The 12,303-nt window shown below is 40.3% G+C and overlaps 1 protein-coding gene across 2 annotated transcripts in view; it reads left to right on the forward strand.

Moving 5' to 3' along the window:
* Nucleotides 1-12,303, forward strand: part of rapgef6 (Rap guanine nucleotide exchange factor (GEF) 6) — a 228,330-nt gene that overhangs the window by 79,326 nt on the left and 136,701 nt on the right. For both annotated transcript variants that reach the window (XM_074672524.1, XM_074672525.1), the window contains exon 5: nt 3,130-3,199. In XM_074672524.1, the coding sequence (XP_074528625.1) occupies nt 3,130-3,199 (70 nt within the window). The remainder of the gene's footprint in view (nt 1-3,129; nt 3,200-12,303) is intronic.

Here is a 12,303-nt window from a genome sequence, read left to right on the forward strand (position 1 = left end):
ATAATCATGATGTTGTTTCCATGTTAACTTACTATCAATTCAATCACAACCCCAATAAACTTTGTTTGAAAATGTGGGGGCAGGGATTATGAGCTCACATTTGTCAGTATAGTTCAATGTGTGCAGCAGCCCGACTAAGGTCAAAGCTCGGTGGTAAAGTCACAGTGAGGGATCTAGTCTTGTTTGAGTTTACAAGCAAAAAAGAGAATCTGACTTCTGGTCAAGAACGTCTCACTCTGGCGCTGTGTCCTTCTTTGATAAGCAGTAGTTTCAGTTCGCTTCAAGAGGAAGCAACATGCTAACAACAATTTTATTTAGCATGTCAATCTACTTACTCCTCTTTCCTTCTCACACTAAGCAATGAGGTGTATCAAGACCTTGTGAGTCCTGTTGAATTCATCTGCAGTCCATTAGCAATCGCATTATTAACATGTGTTGATTGCACCGTGCTTAGTCCGTTCTCGGTCTGACTAAGCTGTTTACATGCAACAGAATAGTCTGATTTCACACTGACTAAGCTCATAGTCCGATTTCTGAAGCTGCATGTAAATGTGAACTTAAACAGCATTACAAGGAAAATGAAAATCATGTTTGCGAATAATGCTCCCAAGGAGGAGCCAAAACAGAATGAATAGGAGAGGACCAAGCATCGAACCCTGAGGGACGCCTTGAGACGGAGAAGCAGCAGTTGTTAATGTAGATGAACTGCTGTCTGTTTTAAGAGGTGTAATTTTAATCAGTAGAGGATGGTGCTAGTTATTTTCAAGAGGCAACAGATGTCACTTAAACCTAGAATCCCTCAGCACATACCAAGTACTGTTCTGCCTTTCCTGTTTCGACGAAATGTCATCGTTTTTTAATGTCGCGTGGCAGCGGATCAGCAGCAGAAAAATAATTAGTCAATTGTGGTGAAAATACCAAATATTACATGATACAGTTGTTAAAATCTGCAGCTTTTCTCTGTCGTACCTGATGTTATCTGAATGTAATCAGCATTGGAAAGGCTGATTGGGGCAAAGCAAGCAGTTTATTAATATGATAAGTAGTCACTGATAATTTAAAAAGTTAATATTTCAGTTCCCAATACCCCAAAATCTACCAGTTTGATATCAGTTTTCATGTCAGCCCAGAGCTTTTTCCCCTCCCTCAGTCTTCTGAAGTTGTCTCCTGAAAGCAGAAAGAAAATCGTTAGAGTCTTTCTTTTTACACGGCACATTCTCACAATGACCTGTGAGGCATCATGCAGGATCTCCATGTGACGACTGTGGAGAAGACTGACCCACAAGACCTCACCACAGCATCAGCTGCTTTCCTCCTGCTTATCACATAACATCCAACAGCCCAGCAGACTGTTACCTAACCTGTGAGGCCTGCAGACAGAGAGTCACATTGTGGAGTAACCCTGGATGTACTGACAGCAGTGGGTCGGTCAGTCCTGGGCAGTTCTGTCTGCATCGTTATTATTGATTTAAAAAATGAATTTTAGCTGCTCACAGAAAACTCAGAGATCTTATAAAAGTATACAACCACAATATATCTTTCTGTTTCTTTATTTTTGTGAAGATTAAAGTCGTTGAAGCTCAGATTGTGCTTTTGGTCTCTGCTTTTATGCTGCAGGTCTGTAGAGGTGTTGACCATGAAGATGTATCGATCTTCACTCTCTTTTCAGGCCGTGGTCAGACCTTCACCACAATCTGTTGCTTCACTTGTGCAGCGCTAATAATAACAGCGCTCTGTCGCAGGCTGTGGCGTCTGATTGAAGGTGTTTGGTGAAAACTCATCATCCTTTCTTCTCTTACTTTCAGTTGATAAATATTGTGTCTGTCAGATTTGGGATGGATTTTTATAAAAACTGGAGAACCATTAAAACTGCTTTTGAAGTTTTTATTAAATATCAGAAAGAATCAATCTGAAAGTTTCTTTCCAAGGCTCCTCAACCATTTTTCACAGTTGAATCTGTGAAAAACAGCCTTTGGGATCCAGCAGTAAATGCATATGATGACTTCTGATTGACACCTAGTGGTGAGATAAGGGCCTATGTCCACCTGTAGTGGTTTTTGCAAATTAATCATCAGAAACCATGAACTGTGTTTTATGTGTTCTTACAAAATAGAATAGGGGAAATTCAGGAGTCACAGCAGCAATCAAGAAAACAAAAGTAAGAAAGTGTATAGAAAGTGTAAAAAGGTCCATAAGAAAATAGATGCTGACAGCTTGTCCATCATTGTCCAGTCAGCCAGCCTCCACCTCCACAGGGTCCAGGACTGAGCTTCTCCAGCAGTCTGTTCAGTCTCTGTCTCCTGGATCCTGTCTGCTCACAGCAGGTGAAGCTCTTCCAATGTGGCGTTGGTGTCTGGTGTTAGCTCTATTAGCCATGTCTGTGAATAGCATGATGCTAACCTGCCTTCTGGTATTCCCTCTGTTGCTGGGTTAGCGCAGCTAGCGTGTCCATCTTATTGAAGATAGATCTTACGTTCCCAATAACAATAGATGGGAGGAAAGGTCCATATCGTCACTTCTTAGCTCACACCTGAGAACCAGCACGTCATTCTCGCCTCCTTCTCCTCACCTTGTGGGGAAACATCCGGCCTTGCACCAGTTAGCATTGACATGCTACAGGCTGCTAACAGCTGATTTCACATGTAAACAATGCAGCCATGGTTACATGTAGGATCTCAAGACAAACACAGGAGAAAAAATAGTAAAAATATCACTGAAGACAAAACCAGTTTGGTGTCCAAGACCAAGAAATTGGCCATACAAAGTAATGATCCACTCTAAAGGCAAAAATGATGAAAAAGAGACCTAGCAACAATATTCAGTCACTAAATAGTGAAATACAAATAAATATGGAATTGGTAGCCTCTATCATTAACATTTCTTTTAAACAGATTAGACCTCTTCTGTGTAAAATCTGAAACTTTCTACGTGAACTTTTGCTGTCGTTTTACTTTAGATCCTTTCATCTCTCTTTTGACTTGACTTTCAATCACTAGTGTGTAAAGCTTTATGTGGGTGGGAGTATGTGATCCACTGCATCTGTTCCCACGGATAGAGTGAGAGAAATTTTTTTTTTAAACCTTTAGTTTGTTTCTGTTTAACACTCTTTTTCTGTGTGTTTTCTTCCAGTTTTGGCAAGCAGCTGGGGGGCAGACGGGGCTGTGAATGCATCACTTTGGAGCCGTCAGAAATGATTGTGGTGAGTATAGACACATCCACTGTCTGAATCCTCGTCTTTGTTTCTACAATAAGCGGCTCCCTTTTTATCCCCTCCACCTCTCCCGTCCCTGTCCTTTGATATCACGTCTGTTTTTTGGTCTTTATTTGATGTCTGTGTTACCTTTGTCTCCTTTAGTCTCTTCTAATTCAGCCTTTTTCTGCTGTTCTTTCATCTCCCTGTCCGTTCATCTCCATCTCTGCTGCCGCCTCCCTTTCTCTGTTTGCTGTCTGTGTTTCTGTCGGAAATTCAAATGAGCTTCAATGGCAGGAAATGTTGTCAATACAATTGTCAATTAAACATTGAAAAACAAAACCTAGGACAGAAACGTTCAAGCCCAGAAACACTGAGAAAATATAAACTCTTGTATTCCTAGCAGGAAAACGATGACACAAAGTATATAACCTTGAATTGGCCCCAAAATAAGAAGATTATCTTGAAACAGAAATATTTGATGTTTAAAAGGTAGGGTCTGCAGGAATTTTTGTTACATGTTGGTAAACACAACATTCAATCTTGGCTCCTCCTCCTTGGATCAGTGCCAGCTGCAGCCCACACCCACAGCCTCCGACCGTGGCTACAGCACACTCACTAGCCCAACAACCACCTGTAGCAACCTGTTTCTACTTGGTAAAGTCTCCAGAATCATCCACCTGACTTGGCATGTTAGCAAAAGCTTATCGCTGCGAGTATTGATGCATTTTGCCCTCTTGTTTCGCCCAGCATTCTGCTTGCTGCCAGTAATTCTCACCTTGTTTGCTTGACAGGAAGAGTGATTAGGTCAGCCAGTGGCGGGTGTCACTGTTACCCATCTAGATACTTTCTTCTACACCGAAGAAGTCAGTTTTCAGCTCACTTCAATCAATACAAGTCAATGGAACAGTCACAGGATGTCACCAAAGTCACACTGTCCTTTGAAAATCTTTCAGAAAATGATGCAAGTGTATCAGATCCATGGACTGTATATAGAGCGGACAGCATAGCTCCGCCATTTATCATTGTACGGTTTTGAAACCAAAATACCCCTGTCACAGGCGCAGCCATTGTAGCAGTTTGCAACCAGAGTCTGCGCAGTAGAGATGATGAGGGATTCTGGGAGAATCTGAGTGGAGCTAGGTGACAAAAATAATATATATATTTTTTTCTTTCAAGAGTCGAATCTTTTCTTCACTCTACCTCCCGATATATTTTACAATTACCCCAAAAAATACACAAGAACGGCAGCTGCCAATCATCATTAAACGTTACGTAAAATCTCATTTTTGACCTCGTATAACTAATGAAAACCAAACTTTTCAGAAAAGAGAGGACTTGAATACAAGGCAGCCAAATGATATCTTCAAATCAACACAACAATTGGACGTGAGAAACAATTTTACAAGGTGTATTAATTTTTCAAAGTTTGACCACAGCCCATGTGGAATGACTGGAAAGCCTGATTTTTTAACCTTTACTGCAGCCAGCCACCAGGGGGAGCAGTTTTTGTGGAGACCTAACTTTGAGCCGAGCAAGCGGACGTCCATTTTTTTTTACAGTCTATAATCAGATCATATGGAAAAATATTGAGTCATATTGTTAGCTGACTGTTGTGATATACAATGCATCATTAGCTGAAAATTGTGAAAGCTAACTCTCGTCACTCTTCGTCCTGTACTGCTCTCCAAGCGCCCAAAAGCGAGTGAAAGTCAAGCCAAGCTTCACCCTCGTTTCATAAAAAGCTTTATCTGTTTGGCGTCTCATTTAACTTGGGTTGTGTTTTTCTTTTTCTGTCCACTATCCTAGCCACTCAGGATAGCTACTTTCACTCACTAATCAATACACAAAATCACTTGCGCAATAGGCGTGCTGTGATTGGTTGAGGTAACCATGTTTGTTCTCCACCCAGAAACAACCAAAACATCAGCATACAGGCTGAGGAAGGGGTTCAAGGCAGACACAGACACTGACACACGTTTTGAGGCCAATAGGAGATGATTGAGCAGGATTTTTCCTCCAAAAGTTGACATCCTTTTTTTTTTTTTAAGGGAAAACCTACCTACGTTCAACCTGCAGTCGATAGTTTGTTAGTTTTATGACAACCGCTCCAGACACTTCCTGTCTTCTAAAGGCAACTTTTACTGTTTCATGAGTCACTGTAGTGTCATGCCCCTTGGTTTTCACCATCATCCAACAAAGACTAGACTTCAGAATAAAAACCAACTTATAACATGCTGCACTTTATATAAAAATAATGCACATTTCTGCCTGCCTCCACAAGGCTGCAGTGCTCACAAAGCCTCTCCCTCCTTCCTGAACGTCCTCCGTGCTCCCCTCTCCTCTCCTCCTCTCCCGAGCCCCTGTATCTGACAGGACAGACCAGAGGGATCGGGTTGGATAAGACGAGCTCAGCAGTAAAGTTTGACAGAAAAAGCAGCAGGTATCCCGAGCCCGACTGATGCTGCTGAATAGAGAATATAAAACCCTGAGCACATCTGATCTCCTGGCTTTTTGAGTGTTACCTGTTAATTAACCTTGACCTCTCAACACGAGGTGAAAGACGTTGGTTGTTTAAAGAAAGTCCCTCGCCATAGTTTTGCGCTGAATCTTCTGAAAACCCCTCATCGGAGATTTCTGTTGTTCTGACTGTACAGAATTGTTAAACCGTCATTTCTGCAGCTGGGGAGCAATGATGAAACCTTATCATCCTCAGACAGACTGACACTCCATTTCCTTAAACCTGAGGCAATAATGTGCAAGATTTTCATGTAAATTAATATCAGTTTCACCACTTTTTGTTTTGACACTAATGATTTAACCAGTTTCTTTTTTTACGTGTTTATTTTACTGCTCGGGGCGGCTCGCTTCTGTGAGAAATCCCCCGGTGGAGAGGAAGCCATGTTTCCCTTTACAGCAGAGAAGACAAAAAGAGCTCTCTATTGGATCAGTTAACCAAACTGTTGTAGGTCATAATGTTGTAGGAGCTTTGACGGTGTCGTCAAGTTTTTTTCATGATGTCAAAAGGAGACGTGCAGGAGTAGTGCGGGACTAGTTTTTCTGACAGTCATATAACTTTACTTTAAAGGCTGTAAATGGCACGATGAGTAAATGAAAGCCACACTGAGCTGAAGCCGCTTTGAGGCTTTAGTCTCAGTGACGTTCAAGGCTGCAGGTGCAAAATGAGAAAAACACCTGGGTCTGAGTGGAACAAAACTTTAGCAGAAGTGTCTGAAAATGACAAGGAGTTTATTCACTGAGGCGCAGTGCATTTAATCCTGAAGTACTTCTCTGTATCTGTTCAGAGGCACGAAAAAGCTGTTCTGCTCATCATTCAGGTATGGTTGCTTGTGTGACACCTGAGTTAATGTCCCACTGAGATTAATAAAAACCCTGTTTTTAAGCGAGACATGGCCAAGACAGGCAGCAGCAAAACACAAAGTTACAGATGGAAAATACAAAGAGAGACCAGATATAATTTACAAAGCACAACATTTTGGATGAAATTCAGCCAAGACAAAACATCAACATCCAATCCACTTCCATGTCTTTTATTTTAGATAGGGCTGTGGTCGATATGCTTTCTCCGAATTAATTCTTGTACAAATTGAGGTGCTGATTCGATTGAAATAGAATAGAATAGAAAAAAATAGAATATTCTAATAAGAATAAATGAGAAATAAGAAATGATAAGAAATTCAAAGAAATATAGAGAAGTAGAAAAGTGGAAAAAATATATAAAATTGCAGTTCTTTGATATTTCTGATTTTTACTTTTTTTAAGCCTCGTTTCCACCAAGCAGACCAGTTCAGTTCGTCTCGGTACGGTGCGTATTTTGTGCCGTTTCCACTGACTTATCCAGGGACAGATCCGCAAATAATCGAGTCGAGCCATCCCACTTTTTGGGACCCTTTCATATGGGTGCCAGACTGAACCGAACTGCTCTCGGAAGGTGGAGCAACAACACTGCAGGTCAAAAGAATCGTGACTTACCCCAGCGGCTGCATTTCTCCTGGCGGCACACAGTCTTCTCTGAAACAAAGCTTGATTGAACTTTGTATCAAAGAGCTACATGCCAATCACAGAGAGGACGAAATGCTGCATGTCTTCCATCCATGCTCTTTGTTTACTGTGTCGGGTTTTTCTTCTTCGTTGGATTTATTAGCGGGGGGAAATTTGGCGTGCTACTATGACGTCATGCCATTGTTTAACAGCTGCAGCTTTCAGCATCCGGCTTACACACCGCCTACCACGAGAGGGCACAGTTTGCTGTGGAAATTGTACCTGAACCTTGCCGAACTGTACCGAACCGAACTGGACTGATTGGTGGAAACACGGCTTTAGTTAGCTTTTTTATCACTAGACTAAGTGAAAAAGTTGAATGATGATTTCTATAAACTTTACCAGAACCATATTTTCCCCCAAAAACACACATTATAAGTGAATCAGTTTTTAAGATTTATTCAGGGGATCTGATGTCTTAACTTTGTTTCCAACCCTGCTTATAAACAAAGACTAAAATAAGGGAATCACGATTTAAAATCACCAAACAAAAATTCCCAATACTACAATGCATTAATTTTTTTCTCTTACCCCTAATATTTTAGTTTCCTGTGATATATGTTGCAATATTTTGTGAAGTTTACTGTTTGGGCTGAATTCTCCCTGAAATAATAACAGACTCTCACTTTGTTACCTATGTCTTTCTCTGTCTCTGTGAACCCTATTCATGTTAGCAAAGAGTCTTAATCATGTTGATACCCATTAATAATTGATGTTGATCTATAAAGTTTCCTGTTTACCTCCCTCATACATACTGATCTAAACTGAAGCACTTGGTGGAAATGGGGCTTTATTTTCTGCAGTCATCTCTCTGTGATCCAGAATCTTTACAGCCAAAGATGAAATATCGGATATTTCAGTATCAATTCATCTGACATCTTCCCTGCAGTAGCTGTTTCATACATCAATAATAATACAGAAATAATCAATCCTGCTGCTGCTGCTGGTGCTCTTGTTTGCTTTGGGAGGTCATATATAGATTCTTGCTTGCTAAGAGCTGAACAGTGGCTACAGCAAAGCTCAACTGCTGTAGCTGTTTCACCTGGAACTTGATTTCTTTGAGGATGGCTAAAAGATCATGGAATTGAGTGACCAGCACCACCTTTAGGGCAGTGTTTGTGATCAATTCTCTGCTCCAAGAAAAAAAAATAACAGCTGAAACACTTATAACAGCTCAGGATGCCATGCTCTCTGTTGGTATGTAGTCTCATTGCCATAAATTGAAACTGCTGCTGGTTTCCCTCCATTATACTCACCCGGATGAAAAGACACAAGGTTAAAGATCTTAGGTTTAACAGCTGCTGCTTGTTCCTTTTTGAAGGTTTAGTGAAAGCAGATTATAACAGGTGTAGGTGTATCAAAAATCCCCCCTCGCTGTCCTCCATATACTGCTCAGTTGGTGATGCTTGTTATTTTTCAGGCTGTTGCTGCATGTTTGGAATAAAAAAGAGCCAGAAAAACAGAGGCACAACATTTTTTAATTCCCCACCGCGCGATTGACTGAGTGATTTCTGGGAAGCCCCTCGGCAGCGAGCGCTCATCATCGATGTCTTCAGAAATGAATTAGAAAGAACTCTGGTGTACCACTGTGGACTGAAATGACATGAAAAGCTGCGAGCAGCACAAAAAATCACTAACATGGCTTTGTGCACACACACACACACACACACACACACACACAAGCGCAGGGGGATTGTGGTCTAGTCTGGTCACACTGCATTGCAGCCAATCAGTTAATTAGGGCCATGGGAATAGTGGAGCGGGTGTAATTGTGGCTGTCGTCATGATGCTGGTCACAGGATGGACAGAAGTGACATTCACAGACTGACAGGGTGGGGCTGTGAATGTTTTTATGTGTGTATGTGTGTTTATGTGTGTGTAGAGTGGGAATATAGTGGAAAGAATAAGTAGTGGAAAGAAGTGGAGAAGCATGAAGGCCCCAAACAATCAGATATACAGAGAGGAATGTAAACTGGCAGATGAGTAGATGTGAAGAAAGTCACTCACACACACACAAATAACAGAGGAAACAGGAAGCATGGTCACATTATGTCCATGACAGTCCATCAAGAACATAAAAGCCGAAGTTCTCAATGGCTGACATAACTGCTGGTCACGGGATGGATAATGGTTGTATTCAGCCTGACAAGAAGACGGTTATCTGGTCACAGGGTGGACATGAAAGTCTGGGGGATCCCTGACCCACCCTGTGAAGCCTTTTGTCTCCCTTACCTCCGGGCTTTTTGTCTTGTGAAGGATATTGAAGTTTATCTCCAGCAGTAAAAATGGATTTTAAGGACTAGAACTTGTTCTTTTTACGACTGTTATCTCTCACTTTATGGCTAAACTCACCCTGATGTACTCAATCCAGAGTCTAGATCTGGCTTTGCACAATGCAGCAGTTGTTCTACGTGTAACAGCAGATTCCCCCCTACATAAGAATGACTCTGTTAAATGTAAATGTCATTTCAGCTGTGATAATCTGCAAAAAAAAAAAGCCCCCAGGATGTCCGCATCAACTTCAAACTGTATAAGACGTAACCTCAGTGATGTCACCTGTTGGTTTCTGAAGCAGAGTTTTGTAGCCTATCGTGGAGGGAGTCTTTGACCTCTTCGCCAAAAGTGTAACAGTTTGCCTGCCAATCAAGTCAGCCATACCTCTAATTATGCTAAACACTGAATCATACAGTGTGAGCTGTTGGAGAAATAAGCTATTCTATCCAGAAACTGTATTTTTAACAAGGATGTAATCATCAGGGGTGGGAGATAAAAATGGTTTTATGATATGTCAGAATTTTTTGTTTGCCAATATCAAAATTTGGATTCTTCATCAAAAAATCTTTTTTTTCAAATTCAAATTCTTCATTTCAGTCTTTGTTTAAAAACTGGATTGGAAAAAAGTTACCACTGTTCTCCAGCAGAGGGTGAAATGTTTCTCTCTGACTCACGTGATGTGCATATTATAGGAAAATAAGGCTCCTGATATAGTCTAGTTTTAAAACAGCTAAATAAAAATTGCAAAATCGTAAACATCATAGAATTACAATTTAAATCAAATTGGCACCCCAAAAATCTTTAAAGAATCAAATCCCGAGAAAGTATATCATCCCAGCCCCAGAAGGCAGTTTAATTTTGCTATAAAGAACAGCTTTTTTGAATGGATGTCTATGTGGTTTTCAGTACTTCTGAAGCCACCCTCTGGTGGACGCTCAAGGAACTGCAGTTTTTAGCACAGGCATTGGTTTCATTTTTATTTTTTTGATTTAAGCTTTATTTCACCAGGATTATTCCTGTAATCATAGTTTTAAAATAACCCAAATTTTTCAGTTTTAGATTGCCTTGTAGCTCAGAGTGAGATGAGGGGCAAAAACACTGAAAGCACTTTGACCAAAGACAGCGAGTCAGAGGAACAGCAAAGGAAATCACAGCCAGTGACAACCTTAGGAGTCAGTAAAGAGCATATAAAAAGGCAAATCATTTAGTTTGACCTTATTAAGAAAGATGTACAAATGATCTGTTCTTCTGTAATGAAAGAGAATAAACCTCCTTTTTCCTACAAGACGGCGATGTGTAAAAAAACATCACCATAGACACGTACAGATAGAAACATGGCTTGAATTTGGGGAAATCCTCTAATTTCACACACAGAACTCTTCCTACAGGTTGTGGGAAATGTTGCTGAAGTGAAACTTAGCAGAAGTAAAAAAAAAAAAAACTCTTGGATAGTTCCTGAAAACGGTGCACTAAATTTGATACATGAGCAGCGACAGTTAGGGCTGTAAACTACAAGAAAGCCACCAGCTAAATCTTCATCTGCATTTAACACTTGTCAGGTTGAAGCCTCTAGTGAGTATTTTAAAATAACTCTCTCAGGTTTTATAAATAGACATCATCACAGCTGTCACCTGGTGTAGATATGTCGTTTTGTGGCCCTTTTTTTATTTTAGAAATATGCGGTCAAAGATGATATGCTGTACAACACATAATCAGGGTTCCAGCGTGTCCTTGAAAAGGGAGCATTGAATTCATGAATCTAAAAACAAGGCCTTAGATGGCCTTAGAATGTCTTAAATTGATCTTTAAAAGTCTTAAAATGTTAGAATAAGATACTTTGTAAATAATCCCAAATCTTAAAATAAATGATTTTTTTTTTAAGCAATTTACCGAGAGACTTTTGTGGTAACATTGTACGGTAACGATAGTGGGACCACTATCAGCTATAAGTGAGGTCAACACAAAACTGCTCCCCCTGGTGGCTGGCTGCAGTATAGGTCAAAAAATCCATCTCCCCAGTCATTCCAGATGGGCTGTGGTCAAACTTTAAAAAAATTCACCTCATAGAAATGTTTCTCACATCTGATTGTTGTGGTTATTTGAAGATATCATTTGGCTGCCTTGTATTCAAGTCCTGTTTTTTTCTGAAAAGTTTCATATTTCAGTAGTTACACAAGGTTGAAAAAGAGGTTTTAGATCACGTGTAATGATGATTGACAGCTGCCGTTCTTGTGTATTTTTTCGGGGATTGTAAAATATGTCAGGAGGTAGAGTCAAGAGGTGATTAGACTATCAAAAAAAAAAATTTTTTTTTTTTTGTTACTCTGTTTCACCCAGATTATCTCTGAGATTCTCATAGCCTCTACTGCGCAGACTCTGGCTGCACAACTGCTACCTGCTTTTAATTGTCCCTAACCCTATGTAATTAATTTGGTGTTTTTTCCATTTGTGTTTATTGTGAAGTTGGTGTCAAATTTAACTTCAAATGACATTAAAAAGTCTTAAAATGCCTTGAATTTAACTTGCCTTAAGGTGTAGGAACCCTGATAATGAGGTTAGAGTGGCGACACCTGTTGGTCAGGAGATAAACTCACGAGGAAGTGAAATGAAGTATCACCAGAAGTGAGGATGCCAGCCTGTGTGAGGAGGTTTCAAACCATTCAGGAGACAAATTAGTATTTTTTTTTAGCTAAAAGCTCCTGTGAAGAGTTGCTTATTATACGCTGAAATTAATAGTGATGACTCCTTGTGACCTGAAAAAGACCATCAGTGACATG

This window comes from Halichoeres trimaculatus, unplaced genomic scaffold, assembly GCF_033239565.1.
Source record: "Halichoeres trimaculatus isolate MK-OKI-2021-1 unplaced genomic scaffold, fHalTri1.1 fHalTri1_scaffold_6, whole genome shotgun sequence".
Taxonomy (NCBI): Eukaryota; Metazoa; Chordata; class Actinopteri; order Labriformes; family Labridae; genus Halichoeres; species Halichoeres trimaculatus.